This window comes from Dromiciops gliroides, chromosome 5 (assembly GCF_019393635.1).
Source record: "Dromiciops gliroides isolate mDroGli1 chromosome 5, mDroGli1.pri, whole genome shotgun sequence".
In the NCBI taxonomy this organism is placed as follows: Eukaryota; Metazoa; Chordata; class Mammalia; order Microbiotheria; family Microbiotheriidae; genus Dromiciops; species Dromiciops gliroides.
The window spans coordinates 143,266,680-143,288,593 of record NC_057865.1 but is presented as its reverse complement, the minus strand read 5'-3'; the positions used below and the strand labels follow the sequence as shown (position 1 = coordinate 143,288,593).

The window sequence follows — 21,914 nt, the reverse complement described above, 5'->3', positions numbered from 1 at the left end:
AAACAAGGAGAGGAGGATGGGGTGGACGTGCTCTGGCTTTGCCATCTCTGATATACCGTCTGCTCCCAGCTGCTTAGGGACAGGTGGTTCCCAACTGAGAGACATACACAGATGCAAATAAAACAAAACAGCTAAAGGGAAGTGGGCCAGATTCTTTCCTTATATAATTATGGGAGTTTCCTCATAAGGATAACAGAGTCCAAGGATCTGGTAGAATACTCAGTGTCTCATTTGGTAAAAGATTTTATACACTCAGTTTTCAGTTTCTAGAAATTAGTCTGGGAATATTTTATTTAAAATGCAGCAGTTTACATTTGCCACAAGGGTTTTGCTTTTCCTTTTTAAAATTAAAGTAAAAAAAAAAATTCCAGTAGGAGACAGTGGGAGGGAGAGAAAATAGATGTTTTTTAATTAAAAAAAATATATATATAATTTAAGTGCAGCAGTTTTGCTTGTGAATCCACACAGGATAAAAATATTTAATGTGGTTAGAAATGGACTTTCCTGTCACCACATAGACAGAATTCCATACCTTGTATCTGAATGTAGTGGAGGGAAATGAAAGCTTTCTCTCTCTCTCTCTCTCTCTCTCTCTCTCTCTCTCTCTCTCTCTCTCTCTCTCTCACACACACACACACACACACACACACACACACACACACACACACACACACACACACACACACAAGCGCTCACATGTGTGTGCTTGCATATATACCCAGAGAAAAAGGGGGAAAAGTCATTACTGTCCAATCCTTTAGAATCATAGACCTAGAATCTTAGGATTGGTTGGTCTCTTTGTGATCACTTAATCAAACCTCCTACCCAATAGGCTTTGGATCACATTCTTACCAATATTTTCAATAATTGCTACAAGAAAGAAAACTGGGCATGTCATGACTGTCCAACAATTATCCCACCACAAGATTTCATCTGGGATCAAAATAAGAAGAAAGCTTGCATTATTAAAACACCCAGATTCTATAAATATGTTGTTCAATAAAACATCATAAAATCTGTTGTTTTTGGTGAGGGTGATTGTATCATTAACAGATGTGTGCATATACATATACATATATATATATATATATATATACACACATATTCTCCAAATATCCACAATTTACCAGCTAAATCAAATAGTTCATCTCCCAATGACTTCATAAGCCTCAACTGCAATTAGTTTTGGCAAATGAAATAATCAATCATCAGTTAGACTTCAAGCTCTTTAAATGCAGTGCCTCTTTAATTAGCTAATTTGATTCTCCTCCTTTAGCTTTGCACACAGTAGGCACAGAGCAAATGATTTTCTCTATTTTATTTCACATTTGATATTTGTTTATTTGATATTTTATGCCATCCTTCAGTTTTTAAATATAACTACAGAATGAATTTGAAAAATGTCCAAATAAGCAATTGCCTCAAAATGTTTTGTGTATATCTTTCAAAAATGAAATCTGTAGGGAATTAGATCATACAACATGTAGGCATATTAGTTCAATTGGCAATGCTAAGGTAATATTTATTCAATATTAAAAAATTAAAAACATCAGGCATTGTAGCATTAATATAAGTTCATACCTTCTGGGCAGGAATGCACCTGATGTTCACTCCTGCACTCTTTGATAAGTCTTGGCCCTTGAGTAAAAATACAGCTGCTCTGTAGCAGATCTGTGTGTATGTGTGTGTGTATGTGTGTGTATACGCAATTGGACAAATGGTTGATAGCATGCTTGTGAAGAAATGGGGAGGGAACAGACAGGGAGACTCCATCCCATTATTAAAAGATAGGTAACACATAAATATAAAAAAATGAGAGAAACCTTGAGTGTCTATAATATAGCCATCGTCAACATAAAGCAATAGTAATTTTTTTAAGGTTTGTTCCAAGGAGTGGGAGTAGTGATGGGATGTATAAAATTCTTATCTAAGGTATGCTAAAGGAGTCTCGAGTATGGGGCCTAGTAACTGAAAGAAATATGAGGGTGCTTAAAGGGCTAGGCAGACAGGCAAGAGCAGAGAGAAAACAAAGGACACTCACATCCCAAAGTAGGAAGTGATGTAATATCTCCTAATATTGAAATTAAAGCATAGTTAATATTTCATAAGATCAAAGACAGAACTGGAAGATCCTTAAATATCACTTAGTCATAGGGTTATATCTAAAGTGCTGGAAGATTTAGACCCTCTCATGTAGTCCACCTCCTTCATTTAAAAAAAATTTTTTTAAATGTTTTAATTTTTTTGGTGGGGCAATGGGGGTTAAGTGACTTGCCCAGGGTCACACAGCTAGTAAGTATCAAACGTCTGAGGCCGGATTTGAACTCAGGTACTCCTGACTCCAGGGCTGGTGCTTTATCCACTGCACCACCAAGCTGCCCTCCTACTTCATTTTTACTGATGTGGAAACTATGGCTCAGAGATTAAGTAGTATATCTAAGATCACACAGTTAGCAAGTGCCAGGGTCTGAATTTGAACCCAGATCCGACATTTAGAGCCAGAAGGGACCTCAGAGGCCATCTAGTCCGACACTCCCATTCTACAGATGATTAAGCTGAGTCTTAGATATGTTAAGTGCACAGGTAGTGATTGAGACATGATTGAAACTAACACTGAATCCAGTGTTTTCCCCTCATTGCTCCCCCCCCCATTTGTAGCCACTTACTCCATTTTATAAAGAAGACAGGTTGTAGATATATCCTATTCTATGTCCATCTTTTCTCTACATGTAGTCAACACTATGTGTAACCTAACAAAAATGATAAGGGGCTATCTACCTTTTCTTTTGTCTTTTGATGCCAATTACTTCCTGAATGTCTATCAATTCTAGTTCACAGAATTATGAAATCATAAAATCTTAGCTTTACAAAAGGACGTTTGAGGACCTCCTCTAACTCAACCTCATAATCAATGGAGCAATTCCTTCCATGACATCATGAAACATGGTCACATCCTTTTCTTGAATATTTTTAGTGACAGTTTCCAATCTATTGCTGGTTTGGTCCTTAGAAAGTTCCTTATTTTGTTGAACCCAAATCTCTGTTTAACCCCAGTTCATTAGCACTCATTCTGTTAGTGCAACACAATGTTTTCACCACCGTCTACTTTTTAGTCCTTCAAATATTGGAAGGCAACTATTATAACTTTCCTTAGTTTTCCCTTTTCCAGGCTAAATACTCCCAATTCCTTCATATGATCTGGTTTTGTTTTTCCTTGACATCTCATGATACTTTGGATGAATCTTACTTTGTCAATAGTCCTTTTGAAATATGTTTTCTTCTCAGAAATGAACACAAGATTCCATATATGGTTTAACCAGGGAAATGTACAGTGTGATAATTTCTTCTATAATCTGGATACTATCTTTCTAACACTGTAATAGCTTATCAGCACCTGTCTTACACTCTTGATTCATATAAAGCTTGAGATCACTTAAAACTCTTGCATATTTTCACATCAACTGCTGCCAAATCATATTTGTGCTGCTATTGTGCAACTAATGTTTTTTGAAATTGAATGCAGAATTTCACATTTACTCCTGTTTAAACTTCACCTTGCTGCTTTAGGCTCCTGTGGTGGCTTGTCAAGTTTGAGCCATAATTCTGCCATCTATCTTGTGAGCCATCCCTCCATGTTTTGTGTCATCTGCAAATTTGACCAGCACTACTTTCCTGTTTTTATCCAATTTGTTGATACAACTATTGAGGAAGGTTAGGCTATATTCAGAATCCTGAGCATATAATTTGAGAACTTTTTTTCCAGGCTGACTTGGAGACATTAACCAATAGTTTTTGATTATACCTGTTCAAACAGCTTTGGACTCAATTTTCTTTACTATAATTCTTCCCACATTACTCCCATGCTTTCTAAGGACATTTATCCCCTAAATGTCAAGGGCAGAAAATATTTGGCTGTGCAGACAGTTTAAAGATCAGGATATCAAGCTAAATTTAGTGAAAAGGTCTTCTATCTAGGCATTACCCTCAAAAACACTTGCTATATACCACCTCACCTTTCCTTTTATGGATTCTTATGGAATCCTGAGTAATCCATGAATTTCATGGAATCCATGGAATTCTATGGAATCCCATGGATGCAATGCCAATAACATGCCAATTCCCTTTAGTTTTCAGCACTCAGAGGTCAGGTATTTACACTAAGTGTCAGGATCATTATTTCCATCTATTCTGACTGCCACTACTATTTATTTCTGAAACACTTCTCTAGTCAGGTATTTAACCTTTGAATAGTTTGCTAGATAATCAGACATTTTTATGCTGTACCTGTAGGTAAACCATACCTTAGTCTAAAGTCTTAATGCTTAAATCATATTATGTAGGATTTAATAATTCAAGTTTTATCTCAATTCTTCTTAAATTCATATCATGAAGTTTCAATTATAGGGGGCAGCTAGGTGATGGAGTAGATAAAGCACTGATCCTGGATTCAGGAAGACCTGAATTCAAATTTGACCTCAGACACTTGACACTTACTAGCTATGTGCTGTGATGAAATAATGGGATTTAGCAGATACTCAAAGACCCACCTGGAGATTAATCAAGACTGATTGAATCAAGTGAGAGTGATTGACTGCTGATTAAGCCTAAGTTAATTGGATTGTAATCACACCTGGCTAGCCCTTAAGAAGGTATTGTTCTCAGAAACTAGACTGAGAACTCAACTTGAGAACACCTTCAAAACCAATGGATTTGGATGATGCCAACCAATCAGCTTGAAGCAGTGTGTAAGGACCACCTCTGTTCCAGAACTATAAAAAGCTTCCACAGTCAGCTTGCTGGACAGTTCCTGATTAAAGCAGGCTCCTGGAGGAGAACTTGAGGAAGAACCCAACCAGGCTGGAACTCTAGGCTAGATAGGCTTTTTCTTAACTTTCTGAACTCCTTGTGAACACCTGCATGCTTTAATAAATGTTTAATGCCCAAAGACTGGTGCTGAAGCTTCTAATTTAAGGCGACCACAATTTAGATTTTTAAACATCACAGTGCCCCACAAAAAAAGAAAAGAAAAAGTTTCTTTTATGATCCTTTCTTAGTGCCCTGCTATTTCTAATTGATACCATTGGATTACCCTGCCATTATTTTTTTTTCCGGTAACCGCTAAGAGACATAGGTGATGCTTTGAAAAAATTTTCCTTAGGCAAAAGTCAAAACACATTACACAATTTATAAACACTAAAATTTTTTCCCTAAATGAATCATGTGAGTTATATGCTCTTTTTTCTTTCAAGGTTCAATATGCTATTGAATGAGCACTGAAAATCAACTCATATAACTTTTAGTATAATTGAGTATTCAATGAAATAATGCAACTTTGTAGAACAGTCACTGGCCCATATTTCCCATTGATGTTTGGTGATAAACAATTAATTCTTCAACATTTCAAGGATGCTTTCACTGCTGTAGGTATGTACTTTCCTTTCTGATACATCGTAATCTCTGTACAATATCAAAGATATACAATCATACTTTTATAGCAGGAAGGGATAGTAGAGGCTATCAAATGCAATGCCTTTGTTTCATAGATGATGAATCCAGCCCAGAAAGATTAAACAACTTGTCAAGGGTCACACAGCTAATAAGTGACTAGGATGGGATTTAAATGGATATTCCTAACCTTCAATCCATTTTACTTTTCATAACAAAGTGCCTTTCAGAGGGTCTTCTGGCACTGCCATGACCAAAGAATTTTTTCTCTATTTGGTAATGAGCCTCTTTAAACTTAAGGGACCAGTCTTCTGACAAAAGACATAAGCCTATCTTTGGGCTGTACAGGGTGGGCCAAAAGTCACAAAGTCATTTCAATGTTTCATAACTCCTTTATTTTTTGTTTTAATTTACAATATCATAGCATTATATACAGTATATACAGGGAATGAATTTATATTGTGTGTGAAAAATCTATAAATGATGAAAAATTAAAAAAACCTTATTTTCAAAAAGTTATTCAAACATTGTGACTTTTGGCCCACTCTGTTTTTAACCTTTATGGTAAGAAATACTGATTTTATTTTGTCAACAGGTAATTTGTCTAGCCTAGAGGAATGACATTTTGGTTTAAATAAAAATAAGCTTATACATCTGATGTATTCATCTGTAGGCAAAGGCCCTAAGTTCACTGGTATAGGTGGTCTATTCGACTTCAAGGTTCTCCTGTGATAGTAATGAAAGGAAAATCTTCTCTCTTGCTACTTTTCATGTTCACCTTTCAGAAGTGGACTGGCTCCAGATGAAACTGTGTGGTCAGCAGATTTTATTTCCCCCTGCTCCCCTCTTCTTCCTCTTCTTTCCCCTTCTAGCCTAGTCCCAGCATGAAGAAGACATTGCTCAGAGATGATTATTAACAAAAGCAAAAAAGAAAAAGGCACTTAAGATGATTTGAAATAGTGCTCTCATTGTGTTTCACCATCAAAACTAACACGCCAAACGTATTTTTTTAAAAGGGACCTTGCCTGGTTGCAATGAGTATTGTGAGAATGTTGGGGGTCACATTCGCAGAACTGACATCCTCTACCAGGGACCAGATTCCAGGATCCTTCTGCACATCGGTCACAGGACAAACCTATGACATTCGGCAAGCAAGGGCATGATCCTGTTGTTGGGTCACATAGGCATGCTCCATCACCCATTGGACATGTAGTATGGTTTACCCCAGACGGATTGCAAGTGCACTCTAGGAAAATAAAGACAATTGTAAACTTAGATAAAACAAACTCTTTAGTTATTAATAAGAAACAATTATGACTTGGAACTGGGTAATGCCATTTCTCCAAAGAGGTCAAAGAAGAACCACTTTTTCTTTGGGATGTGATTTCCCACAGTCTGAATATGCTCTCAGACATAATAGAACATGCCACAAATCTCTTTCTGTAGTTAAGAAGGAAGGTGCTTATCTTTTTACCAAGTATACTGACTTTTTGAGCCCACTGAATTCCATCTGATTGCTCTGAAATAGTTATTCATTTCAACTTTGGTGTTCATAAAGTTTCCTACCTCCCCTAAGAGTGAGCCACTTAATGTTCTAGGAATAGGTCATAGTCTTCCTCTAAATCCATTTGGAAAATTTCCATCAGTGACATTGAAATGTCATTCACCAAAGGTAAAACTCAGGAATATTATAGAAGAAATGCCTATGGCTGCAACTTGTGTAATGACATTTCACCCAGTCTTTCTTTTTCAGTTAATTAATTATTAAATTAAAATGTTAATTTAAATGTTTCATGAATCCATGGCAATATTAATTCTATATAAAAAAAAGCTCCCAAAGGACATTGCTTACAGGTTGCTTTATAAAAGGCCACTAAGTGACAAAGACGATTGAGTTGGTTGGACTTGGAGTCAGGAAGATCTGAGTTAAAATCCTTTCTCAGACATTTACTTGCTGTATGACCCTAGGCATTTTCTTTAACTTCAACTAGCTTCAGTTTCCCTATCTGAAAAAGAGAAAAAAATAGCACCTTCCTCATAATTTGTTATGGGGATCAAGTGACGTTTTATATGTGTGTTGCAAATCATAAAGCTCTACACACATGTTAATTATTATTATGACAAGTTCCAATTCAAGAGAGCATCTGTGGGGGCAGCTAGGTGGCACAGTAAATAAAGCACCGGCCCTGGATTCAGGAGAACCTGAGTTCAAATCTGGCCTCAGATACTTGACACTAGCTGTGTGACCCTGGGCAAGTCACTTAACCCTCATTGCCATGGAAAAAAAAGCGCATTTGTGTGCTGCGACAAGAATGACCATATTTGCACCTTCAGCTTACCTTTGCAATTTTGCGTGAGTGCTGATCCAAAGTAACCTGGTTTACAGAACTGGCAGTTGGGCCCATGAGTGTTATATAAACATTTAAGGCATTCTCCTGTCACCCGGCTACATGAATCTGGGTCTGTTCTATCTATATTGTCATTGCAGCCACATGGTAGGCAAAGGTCTCCTGAAATTCTTGGATTTCCATAAAAACCAGCTGAGCATTCATCACACTGAACACCTATGAAAGGGGAAGAGATTGGAGGAAAAGAAAATGGGGTGGTGAGTAGTATAGAAAACAACATAAAAATTGAATAGGAAAGTGAAAGAGCTCCCTTAGGTATTATAAAAAGCATCTGTACGTTAGAGTAAACAAGTTAAAAATGTCTCGACATGAAATATAAATCCATCTGCATTTACTCTGTAGTCTCCAAACATATTTGCAAACATGTTAAAATACTTAATAGTTACTTAGAACAAAAATTCCTTGGAGAAAAATACCTTTTCCAAGGTCTGTTTCCTGTGACACTGGGAATTCAGGGATAGAACTGAAACATTTGCCAAGGTATAACTTTGATAGCAGATGGAGAAGTTGCTATGCAACTGCATCCCAGTAGAATATTTTGATGGAGCTGTGATTTTATCGGCCTGGGTACTTCTTACATCGACACAGATCATAGTACTTTTGTTTCTCCTGCTCTGTTCATTCTCCATCTTGCCCCATTAAGCTTCCATAGAGCACAGAGGTGTCAAACTCATTCATGGGGGCCCAGACCCGTGCAGCACACAAATCTCCGTTGTGTGCCCAGAGCCAGATTAAAATGTAATTGGGAAATGTTCAACAAAATAAATTAAAAAAAACAATAAAACATAGATAATGTGAATTTGTGGTTTTCTAAGTTAATTTGTGGCCCATTGGGATTTTTTAATTTGAGTTTTACATCATTATTGCAACATGGTACAGTGGACAGATTGTTGTACTTGGGGTGAGAAAATGCTACAAATCATACATCTGGTACTTAATTGGCTCTGTTTTTTATGTGCAACTCATTTAAATTTCTGAGCCTCAGACTTTTTCATTTGTAAAATTTGAGTAATAATTCCTGCATATCTACCTAATGGGGTTGTAAGGCTCACATGAATTATTATGTATATAACATTTTGCAAACCTTAATGCCCTATATTGATGCTACCTTTCAGGTCATCAACCTGTTGTTTCTCATTTTCACAGTTTGCCTTCTTTTTTCACTCATTTAAGATTCCTTAATGATCTTATACTGACTCTGATGCACTAGAGATATTATTGGTAAAATGCTGCAGCCTGCTTTGCCCACTTGGTATCTTTCAATTGATATTTATAATTTGGGATTCCTCTCAGAATACTGTGCTCTGAGATTTGCAGTCAGGTAGCATTGCAGGGCTTCTGTCATCCCCTTAATCAGTTGTCTGATTAAGACTTTGAACTTGTCAGGGCAAAGATCAGAATGAATAAATAGCTAGAAAAGAGAATAATAATGAGAAAAATGTGTGGCAAACAACTCAATGCTGAACTATTTTTAAAAAGGTAATTGATAATGAATATAGACAATGGAGAGCAGAAATGACATCAACAGTGATTATAATAATTTTATCTGAAGCTCATAGATTTAGAGCTAGAAGGGACCTTAGAGATGCCCTTGTCTAAGTGCCTTATTTTTATAGATAAGACAACTCAACAGAAGCCCAGAGACTTTAAGTAATTTGCCCAAAGTAATATGGAATTCCAACTTAAGTCTTTCTTGATTCCTAGTCTAGCATGCTATCCCTTATATCTCAAGTGCCATAAAAAAGGAGACCAAAAGAGCCTAAAAAGTGCCATCTTTAACAACACTAAACACTAAACTTAAACACTAAACCTGTTACAAGGGAAGAGAGGTGGTAGCCAAAGGCAACACTGGTTTGGAACATCGTCGCCCCATTAAAAAAAATCTTCTGAAGAAGAAGAATAGATGATTACCAGCAGTGTGATCTCTTAAAGCAGAGAGAGGTAGAAGGTAAAACTAGTTTCAAGAGCTTAGCAGGACAACTAACTAAAAGCAAGTAAGGACAAAAATGGAAGAAGAATAACGAACAGAAGGAAAATGGGAAAGATCTGCAAAGATTTCATGGGTATTTTTTCTGAATGTTTTGTGACAAATTTCAACATCAAAAAAAGATAAGCCACCCATCATAGTTCTGCATTTTCCTGTAGGAGGAGGTAGAAATGTAAACCAAAAAGATGGGAAAAGTAGCCAGACGGGACCATGTATACAAAAAGGAGATCCAAGCTATATGTAACACAGTCATTTAAAAAAAATTATTTATTTCATTAAATATTTCCCAATCACTTGTGAAACTTTTTTTTAACATTTATTTTAAAAAATTTTGAATTCCAAATTTTCTTCTTCCCTCCCGCCCCCCCACATCCTTGAGAAGGCAAGCAATTTGATGTCCATTATACATGTGAAGTCATGCAAAACACATTTCCATATTAGCCATGTGAAATATAGTTATAAAGACACTGAGAGATGGACTCATCAGATTGCTGAAAATAAAGACCTGGGGGGAAAATCTCAGACCTGTTTGCAGATCTCATTTGTTCTGCTGGGATCAAGTCCTGGAACACTTTTGAGTCCATAACCATTCAGAAGAGTTTGGCCTGATCACTTCCAACCAGGAAAGACCTAGATTATGAAATTTCCCAGATTTGGGTATGCAACTGGATGGACAACCTATGTAGCTTATCCAACAGTATGTATATTTGAGACAAAAAATAGTAATGGACAATAAGTTAGGCATAGAATTAATCAGAATGAGGATCGTAGGCTAGGTTGCCTTCAAGGAATTACAAAGTTCCTTTAGAGATTTCTTCCAGATTTCTCCCAGATTTTAGAGATTGTGGTCTAACCATTCATACTTGAAAAACAAAGTGGATAGAGAATGCATATTGCCCAGGTTATAATGTTAAGCTTAGTATGATGTCTATAGAATTATTTAATCTATGTTATGCCTATTGGGCAGGTGCTTCAGAAAAAATGATATTAACCCAAGACCAAACAGGAGGAAAGGACAATTTAAATTTCATCATATTTGGAAAACTGTTCCCTGCTTTAAATGATTCTGATCTGATTATTGCCATAAAAGGTAATTTATCAATACTGTGTAATTTAAGATTCTAAATGTGGATTCTAATTTGTTCCCCCAGTTTTGGGGGAAACTGACTAAAATCACTGATAAAATGAGTTTAGGTTTTTAAGGGTTTATTGGAAAATAGAAAGAAAAAGATTGAGAATAGAATTCCAACAGCCTGGCATTCCTATCTTTCCTCAAATTTCCTGTGAAGTCCTCTGCTGCCACCACCACCATCAAGTCAGGAACCCAAAAGCGCAAGAGCTCTCTGCGCAGGCTCTCTTTCCTCCTTCCTGTCTCCTCCTAGAAAATAGGAGGCTCCTCAAGTTGATTGGCTGGTAGCCTTGATAGACAGCACCCATGAGCAAACGTCATTTCCTGACGCCAAGGAAAAGCCACAATGCCTCTGAGGCATTTTCCTCATGGCTGAGCTTTCCCACAGCAAGTCTCCAGTAGGTGGCATCATTCTAATCATTACAATACCAATACCACTATTCTTCTGGTAATTTGCATGTGGCTATGAATCATGAAACACCATCAGCTCAGAAGAGTTAAGACAAACTCAAAGAACAATGGAAAGATTGTGTCAGGCAAAAATAAGTTGTAGTCTGATGACTTATATGTGAGCATCAGCATAAAATATATTATTGAATAATATATTACAAGGGCAGAAAAGGAAATGGATTAGTCATGTGGCAAGAATGGAAGACCATTAGATGGGCCGTCTGAATACATTGATGTACTTCAGCTACTAAAAAGAACAATCATGAAGTAGGCATATTCTTTCTACATGCTATATGGGAAAACATGGAAAAAAATCACACATGATAATAGGCAGAGAAGGATTTCAATCTGCATCCTTGAAATAGGTACTCACATGAATGCAGTACCAATACAAATTGACTTTACTTGGCTCAAACACAGTTTAGTTAGTTTTCTGTCTTTTGGTGTATAATTAGCTATAGAGCCATTGCATTCTAGGAAGATAAATTTTCTTTAATTAATTTCTCAATTCATACAATTGTTCAACTCAATAAAATGGAAAGTTGATAAATTTTCTCTTCTTCTTATCAGCTTATTTCATATCCTTCATCACAATTTGTATAAGTCAGATAAATGATGAAATGGTAGTCATGTGTCAACCTATAATCAAGGATTGTGGAATAAAGGGAAAGGCATGTAAGATTATACCTGTATAACCCTCGTGGCAGTTGCAGATTACTTCTAAATTCCAAGAGTTCTGGTAGCAGGAATGGGCAAAATACTGATTACTTGAAGGAACGTCGGGACACTGGCAAGGAAGACATAGTTTTCCGGAGGAAGGATTTCCGTAGTAACCATCGATGCACCTATTGAAGACAATTTCCTTAGAGACAAATCAAAATATGTACCTGAGAAGTATATACATGTACAAACAACTCAGTTGTACCTTGCCTTAAGAAAATGCGATCCAAAAAATGTAATATATTAGAGAGACTATTTACTTTGTTAAAAGATTCTTCATTTGACCACTATATTCATTGTAGAGTCCTTTAAATAACGTGCTTTCAAGTGTCTTGATTTAAAATTTTTTCATTATGTGCCGCTTTTTAGGAATGTACAATATAGCACGGCCATGATTTGGTCAAAAGAACGCTGAACTTGGCATTGGAAGTCTTGGGCTCAAGTTCCACCAGACAATCACTATGGGCAAATCACTTAACCTTTCTAAGCCTCAGATTCTTCATCTGTCAAAGAGGGTTAATAACTCAAGCACTACCTACCTTAAAGGGTTGTTGTGGGGTAAGCACTTTGTAAATAGTAAATCCTTACATAAATGTGAGCTATTATAACATGGTGTAGTGTGTACAAAGGAGAACTTAAAGTCAGGAATTTGGGGGTTCAAAACCTGCCTCTGACATGTAATAACTGTGTGACCCTGGGTAAGTCACTTAACCTCTGAGTACTCTAGGCAACTCTCTAAGACTATAAGTTGCAGGGAAGGTGCCAATTTGCATTGGTAGGGGGAGTTTACTCATCTGAGAGGTTCTCATACCAATTAAAACAGGTTTAGGTCCTATCTTTATTGTTATAAAACAAAGTATTTTGATAGGGTTTTATATATACATATATACATATATTCCCTCTCTCTGTCTCTTTCTGTCTCGGTCTCTATATAGCAAACTCTAGTGCAGTTGCTTGCCCATAGCTGGCTGCTCAGTAAATGTTTATTGATCTGAATTGTGGGCTAGTGGACTGCCCCAAACCTCTAGAACAGGTATTTAATCTCCTTACTACTGTGTAAGTAAATATTTACTCAGTGATCTTTCAGAGAAGTGACTCAGTTGCTCAAAAGGCAAAATGAAACAGTTGCTTTTACAAATTTGTCCCAATTTCATACCTTTCGCAATTAAGTCCAGTTGTAAATCCTCTGCAGTTGAAGCATGACCCTGTCTCCGGGTCACAAAGTTCTGCAAACCCATTGCAGGGACAAGGACGGCAGTTGGGAAATCCAAAATAACCAGCCAAGCATTGATCACAGTGGCGACCTTCAATGTCTCTGTGGCAGGAGCACTGCCCTGTCACCTGATCACATATGGTGCTCTTGGAGCCTTGAGGATGGCATTCACATGCTAGATAAAGCAAAGATACAGGATACAGTCTCACTCATTGCTTCTTTTTTTGGAGAAGAACAATGGGATACAGGCAAAGCAAAATAATTGTGTAATCAAAATGCGTAACAGTTATCAAACTTAACAAAATGTTTTATACAAAGCTGACACCTAATACCTTTTGATTCAGAGAGAGAAAACAGGAAATCTGTTTCTTATGATTTAATCCAAGATAGGTAATCCAAGTTAATCAATTTTTCTAGATTTTTTTTTTTGCACTGAAAAATCTTGATGAATATTACATGCGAATAAGCCCCTCTAGGAAGATTCCAATCTACATACAAAAATGTCCGGGTTGGTATAGGAAAGTGCTTACTTATTTTTATTTTTTCATTTTTTTGGGGGGGCTAAGTGGCTGAAAAATCACTCGAATCTCCTGTCTGGAGCTGTTTTTTCTTTATATCTCTAGTGTTTAACACACTAGTGCCTGCTACATGCTTTTTGACTGAGTGAATTTCCACACATGCAAACGAGACAATTCTCCATTTGACAAAATGTTTGACTCAGGTAAGTTTATAGTGTAACAGTCATTCTGATAATGCTTGGGAGGGTGCCTAAATCATTATGGACCCTAGGGAGTTGTATTTCTCCCCGTCTTGGAAAGGGACAGAGCTCTTAGCGTGTGATGGGTATTGGAAGGCAGGTTTTCTGCTACAGCTGAGGTTTTTCAATCTCTCTGGAGAGAGACATAGTAAGAGACAATTAAAGAGAGTGAGGGGTAGCAGGAGCAGGCAGCAGCAGCTGTAGCAGATATAGGATACATTGGGGAAGACTTCATCTAAGTTTTGTGGACTGGCTCAAGCGTTTCTCTTTCCTTGGCATATTGCGTGGCTTATTAAGGAAATTCAGCAGGGGGTGAAGGAATTATGCCGCTGTAGAAAAATCACTGGAATAATGGTGAATTTACCCCTTTCTTTTATTCTCCCTTTTGTTTTATTGCCACATGCATGTAATTGGTGGCATCATTGATTACTAAGTGTTTCTCTGCTATTTTAAATTTTGCTTGCTGATTAGTTTTTTTAACAATAGATTTCTAAATAAGAATATATGTAGAATATGATTAAAAGTGTCAAAGTACCTGTGGATAAATGATTATACCAAATTCAACTTGCTAAGAGACCCACTCAACAGCCTGGAAATCAAGAGACTGCCTGGGGGCTCAGGGTATTTTATGAATTTTATTTATAATCTGCTTTTTTAAACAGCATTCCAACTCACAGAAAAAGGAAGCTACAAGAAACTGCAAACTTTTTCATGACTAAAACCTTCATAATCTACTCTCATTATCATCAAACAAACATGTGGTTCTATATCATGGTCCTTTGGGTTTTCTTCACTTTCCCTCTACCTCCTACCCTGAAGATGAGATAGGAAAGGAGGAATAGAAGTAGAGGCCTTGAAAATGATCATACCTTGAGCCAAGTTTGGTAGGTGGTGATTTGATCAGTGAGAATTAATTCCACCCATTCCCCTGAAGGAAAGATGGTAAAAAACACTATTCATCCAAACTATACTCCACAGTGACTTTTGCTAGGCTTCGATTGGACAGAAAGTTCCACCTAGGTAGGAAATTACCAGAAGGGTACACCAACTCCCTGGATTGTTTATTCATGCTCTTACTATCTAAAAGGGGAGTTTAACTGATGCAAGTTATTAGATGGATTCTGGTGTACATTACAGTAGAGACTAAAGTTTCTTCAAAGTTTTTAAAGCTTTTGTAATAATTAGTCAACAAATGTAGGGGAGACACAAAAATGAAAGAAAAACTATCCTTGCCCTCATGAAGCTTAAAGTCTAGTAGGGCTTATATTCATATACTTCTTCATTCTTCAGGCTGCATTCCTAACTCTCTGGACTGTCTCTACAATGCCCTAGAAACGTCTTCACTCTGGAGGCTCACTCCACCTCTGGATTTCACACTGCAAGTACTCTTCTCTCTTTGCCTTCTCCTTTTGATTGGCTGATTCCTCCAGGAGCCTCCATTTTAAGGAAGAGACCCAAGCCAGCAATGTCTTCATTCTTTTTGAGGCTGCACTTTTAACTCTTCTGGACCTTTTCTACAATGCCCCTAGGCAGGGTATATTCATCTCTAACCCTCCCCTCCCCAAATAAACCTCCCCCCTCCAAAGGTGGCTGACAGCACTGGTAGGCTTTTGGTGAAATGTTGGACTCCCAAGCAGTGATCTCATTCCAGTGCTGCAGGGTCACCATTCTATTTACCCACCCCTCATTGGGTTTTGGATCTGCTCCCCAACAACTGAGGTCGCCAGTCAGTCAATGAGCATATATTACATATCTATGATGTGCCAAACTCTGTGCTAAGTGCTAGGGATACAAAGAGAGGCAAAAGACAGCCCCGCCTTTAAGGAGCTCATAATCAAATGGTAGATCTAATAAGCAAACAAATATGCACAGGATAAATGGGAAATAATTAACAGAGAGGGAAGGCCTCTCATATTTTTTTGTTTGTTTGTTTGTTTTTAGTGAGGCAATGGGGGTTAAGTGACTTGCCCAGGGTCACACAGCTAGTAAGTGTTAAGTGTCTGAGGCCGGATTTGAACTCAGGTACTCCTGACTCCAGAGTTGGTACTCTATCCACTGCGCCACCTAGCCGCCCCCTCTCATATCCTTTGACCCATACAGTGGTGCTTGCTCTGATTGCAAACATTCCTAGTTGTAAATCTTTAGCCAAATAAAACTGAGATTTGACCAATATAGCTAGCTTATAGGCATAATTTAGTTCACTCTCACCAAAATCACTCAAGTCCCTTAAAAAAAGAAAATTCCTAAAATATCCGACAACACTTTGTATTTGACTCAAAATGTGTGTGTGTGTGTGTGTGTGTGTGTGAGAGAGAGAGAGAGAGAGAGGTGTTAGGCATGATTTTCAACACTTATTCTTTTGCACTTACCATGACAACCGTGGTGCCCCAAACCATAGGCTCCCCCAGAACATCTATCACAGCAGCGCCCAACCACGTGGGGTTTACATTGACACTGGCCTCCCAGTTTGCTGCAGCTTGACCCTATGGCTCCCTGAGGGTGACACTTGCATGCTGTCAGCCAAAAGAAAGGAGAGGGAGACAATAAAGAAAAGAAGTACTGTGGGGGTTTTTTGGTTGATTTTTTTTTTTCGGTAAGGCAATTGGGGTTAAGTGACTTGCCCAGGGTCACACAGCTAGTAAGTGTCAAGTGTCTGAGGCCGGATTTGAACTCAGGTCCTCCTGAATCCAGGGCTGGTGCTTTATCCACTGCACCACCTAGGTGCCCCTCACCATCAATCTTGAATTCCAGTCTTGGTCTGGTTCTGGGAAATGAAGCTATGTACAGAAGCAGATGCTAGCTGATAGAGTCTGGAGTCAGGAAGACCTAAGTTACTATATGGCCCCACATATTTACTAGCTGTGTGACCCTGGGCAACTTTTCTAAGCCTCAGTTTCCTTATCTGTAAAATGAGGATAATGATAGTATTTACCTATCAGGCTTGCTGTGAGGATAAAATGAGATAAGATTTGTAAAGTGCTTTGCAAACCATAAACTGCTAGCTATTATCATCATTATTATTTGGCCTAGAGACAATGGCCTGGAGGAATTACAGTCTGTGGGATTTTATGCTGAAGTAGACATATGAAGTGACACCTTTGTTGTAGCTATCCTTGGTGAGTCTGTCTTTTGGCCCCAATGTAGCATGAAAATATATACCAAACTCAGAATTCATGGATCAAATGACATATCTTACCTCAGTGCTTATACAACTTGAACTTGCTTTAGATAATAATGGTTATCAACCTCTTAATGCTTGCAAAGCACTTTCTGTATATTATCTCATTTGAAAATTGCAAGAATTCTGAGAGGAAGGTACTGTAGGCATTATTATCCGCATTTTACAGATGAGGAAACTAAAATTCAGGGAGATTGTGACATGTGCAGGGTCATCCAGCCAGTAAGCATAATCTCACTACCTATTGGAAGCTGAGTCTTTCTGACTTCAGGTACAGAACACCATCTACTATGCCATCCTGTCCCTCACAGAAGCCCTCTGACTTTCCAATTTGTTTTATTACTGACACGTATAAGCCAAAATTAGTATGAAATGATAGTGCGAGCTCCTTGATAATGAGGTGCTGGGATACAGCCAATTCATTAACATGGAAACAGTATTTGATATAACCAAATAGTCAAGTTGACAAGTATGGTTAATGGAGCATGATCATGTTAAATAGAATAAAAAATTATTAAACACTTTGTACCACACAATATCCTAGGGATTGAGGACACAAACAGAACTTTGAGATAGTTCCTGCTCCCACGAAATAGATAATCTAACTGGAGGAGAAGACACTGAAAGGAGGATTTGTTTTTATGGCAGATGGGAATGAAATGCCAAGTAATACTTGTGCAAGGAGAGGGAGTAGGGCAGATGGTAAGGCCCCCAAGGACATTCAGCAGTAATGGTGGAGCATGTTACCCTACCAGTCAGTCAATAAACATTTATTAAGCACCTACTATGTTCCAGGTACTGTGCTAAATACTGGAGACACAAAGAAAGGAATGAAGCAGACCCTGCCCTTGAGGACCTCACAATCTGATGGGGAAGCCAACATGCAAACAAATATGTAGAAACAAGCTACACAGAGAATAAACTGGAAGTACAAAGAGAAGGAAAGCATTAGCATTAAAGCTTCTTGTAGAAAGGGGATTTTAGTTAGAACTTGACTGAAGACAAGGCATCCAGGAGGCAGAGATGAGGAGGGAGAACATTTCAGGCATGGGGGACAGCCAGTGAAAACTCTGGAGTCTGGAAATGGAGTTTCTTATGCAAGGAACAGCAAAGAGGCCAATGTTACTGGATCAGATAGTAAGAGGGGAGCTGTGATAAGCACGGAAAATAGGGTAGCAGGTTAGCACATCAGAGGTCATGATTCCAAAGAATGGAAAGAATTAGGTAGGGAGAAAATAGCCATTTTGTTAATTTATAAAAAATGCTTTGGCTTTTAAAAGTGTTTAATAAATGCTTACTAAATTAGAACCGTTTTATTTAGAGTTGGAAAGGACCTTAGAAGTTATCTAGTCTAATCTGTCCCTTACCTTTGTACTTTCTCTAATAATTCATATCTAGCCTTCAAGACTTCTAAGGAAGGGAAATCCTAGATACCTTTAAAAAACCCATTGTGAGCAGATCAAATAAGAAACAAAGGATTGGTGGAATTCATTTGTTTTCAGGGGCAGAACTCAGGGACTCATCAATCATTCTAGCTTTTTCTATCTAGATGTGCCCTTCCCTCTTGGGGAAAGGACTTTGTCTAATTAGCTTATGTTAATTCCTCTCGGTTTTCTTTTTTAATGTTTCCCCATATATATATATATATATATATATATATATATATATATATATATATATATATATATATGTATGTATCCAGAGATAGTTTGTTATTGTTTGTCCTTCATTCTTGAAGGGGACCAATGGAAGGTGATGTCATGACTTACAAGTGAATTGGATTTAAGTGAGTCAGGACTATGCAAAGTCACCAGCCTCACTCTCCCCTCCAGAGTCATCTGGGTCCAATGGCAAGATATAGATCAGGACAACTGGAAATGACTTGCCTGTTATTAACTATAACCTTGGGAAAGTCCTTTAACTTCCTTGGGTCTTATTTTTCTCTCTTTAAAATGAGGAGGTGGATTAGATGATCTTTTAGGTCCCCTTGGCACTGATAGTTTATAATTCTAAGAAAATGCACCCATGAGTACAAGATTAAATATTGTTACTGATTAAGAACTTAAGACAAATTTATATACCTTTGCAATATTATATGATGAGACTGGGATGTTGAAAGGAACAAACAACATATAGATAATACTAGACACACTGTGATGGGATGCTTCCTTCAAAGCTGCTGAAGAAACAGCTGATGTTGGGAAAGAATTACTGCTTCTTCGTTTCTTCTTGGGTACTTATGGGACCCAAATGGGAGGAAGGGCATTGGTCTATGAGTGGTTTGAGTGTATGCAGAGATTGGCCATGGAGGTAAGAAAACGAGGTGGCAGAATACTTGGAGAAGAAGTAGAGTGAATATTGGAAAAGTCTGGGAGAAGTTGGGAGATGAGGTACAGTGGAGAAGGTACTTGGGGTGTTTGGTCAAGGATCTCCTCTCCCTGTGTGGCCATCGTTGGGTATAGGGGTGTCTGTGTCAGTCCAGTCTTTTCCTTACATGGCTGTGAGCCTCAACACTTACTGTACTAGTATGGGAAACTAGTCATAGTGAGGCTATGAAATAACAGCTTGTGTAGCACTTCCTATCTGAATGATACCAGATGAGTTTGTTCCTATTTCCCATCTCTAGAGCTTTTGAAGATCTGTAATTTGTTTAATGTAATAAACTATGGTATACAACATATACAAATTATTCTTGGGAAAATAAGATTTGTACCTTTTTTTTTTTTAGATATCTGAAGTTGTTACAGAAATTCTATCTGCTCTCACTTTCTAAAAAGCACACATTAAGATAACAATATTTAAGTAGTATCTATCAAATAAGTACTTACCAACTGTTCCATTGTGTATCTTCGCAGATATGCTAACTATAAGTCTTTCACACCAGTCTGGCAATATTTGAGGTTGTGGTTTTGAAGCAGTTTCAATACAGTTGTTTAGCTGGTATTCATCTAAATGTTGTTTATTGCAGAAATTCTCTACTGAATCAATTTGGGGAATAAGGCCAAGCTTTTGATATAACAACAACAACAAAGAATTATGAAAACATAATTACAAACATCCAATAATCTGTTTGTTCTTCTGGGTTTTTTAAAGCATATAAGTATCTTATATGACTTGTTTAGCACTTTTTAGTACTTTAGACTGACTGCTTCTACAATATATGCCAAATATAACACAATCAACCTCTAACATATCAATGCTTCAAGGATATGTAATTTCACTGGCATGGGTGTTTCCTGTACCAATTAAGATATCAGACCCTCTAAAACTTAGTGGAGGGCTTTTTGAGAGTAACTAGATTTCTGGAAAGATGGTAGAGTGATCATGACTAAGGCCAGAAATATCATACCATCTCAAAATGACAACAACTGTGCTAAATTATATAAAAAGGACAACAAAGAAAAGATAAAAAGAATGAAACTTTTACAGGGAAAAGTCTTACAGGAAAACTAACTTCCCAAAATGAAGAAATGAGTAAGCCAAAAAGAGGCCCCAATACCTAGTATGAATAGAGGCTATAGAATAAAACAAATTTAAGAGAAATATACAGTAAGAAAAAACAAAGACTACAATGACTGTTCCTCTAGAGGAGAGAATATCTCAAGAACTTCCACAATTGAATAAAACCATAATAAGACATAAAGGAAAATCTAGCACCAGCAAAATTGTGAATAAGATTGTTGAATAAAGAGCCCAGGAAGATGAATCTGAGAATTTTCAAAAAGTAGAAAATACAGTGAAAAATCTTAATGAAACAGTGGAATTCATGAGATTGGATAGGAAGAATAAAAAAATGAAGAGAAGAAAGAAAAATCAAGAAAATGAAACAAAAAATGGCAGAGGTCTCCAAAGCAACAAAACTAGAGTATGGTGCCTGATGTAATGGTCTGGGAATTATTAACCTCTTAGAAAATATATGAAGAATCAAGGAATCTGAATACCACACTCCAGAAAATCATCTAATAAAATGTCCAGAAATATTAACAAATGAGGGCAGAGCACAAATCAAAAGAATCCAAGCTGACAAAGGAACTGTTGGTTTGATTCACTCATAAACATAATAACCAAGTTCCAAATCTTTAATTCCAGGGAGTCTTGCAAGTATCCAGAAGGAAACAACTTATATATCAACAAGAATCAATTAAATTGCACAAGACTAATCAATGAGGATAATAAATGAAATACCTAGAATAAAACATACCAAGAGACTAACTGGCCTGTATGCTTAGATTACTTATCTACAAAATAGCATACACCATGTGGGAAAATATGCTTCTTAATTTTACTCAGAAACCTTAATTATTTCTAATGATAAATTCAGAACTGGGCAGGGCCTTGAGCATGCAAATTGTTCAATCAGATACAATTTCAGGTAATTTAGAATTATTATTAATGAAATAAGAATAACTAAAATTTATATAGCACGTTACATACATTATTTCATTCAATCTTCACAGCAGTCCTATTAGGTAGGTACAATAGCTATTATTTTCCTTGTTTTATATATGAGGATTTAAGTGATTTCCTTATAGTTTTTTTTTTGTGGGGCAATGAGGGTTAAATGACTTGCCCAGGGTCATACAACTAGTAAGTAAGTGTCAAGTGTTTGAGGTCGGATTTGAACTCA

The 21,914-nt window shown here is 37.3% G+C and overlaps 1 protein-coding gene across 1 annotated transcript in view; it reads right to left on the bottom strand.

Moving 5' to 3' along the window:
* LAMB4 (laminin subunit beta 4) overlaps positions 1 to 21,914 on the bottom strand; it is a 131,886-nt gene that overhangs the window by 41,527 nt on the left and 68,445 nt on the right. Inside the window, 6 exon segments of the mRNA XM_043967584.1 lie at positions 6,471 to 6,691; positions 7,785 to 8,009; positions 12,107 to 12,264; positions 13,296 to 13,527; positions 16,479 to 16,622; positions 20,116 to 20,293. Of these exon segments, the coding sequence (XP_043823519.1) occupies positions 6,471 to 6,691; positions 7,785 to 8,009; positions 12,107 to 12,264; positions 13,296 to 13,527; positions 16,479 to 16,622; positions 20,116 to 20,293 (1,158 nt within the window).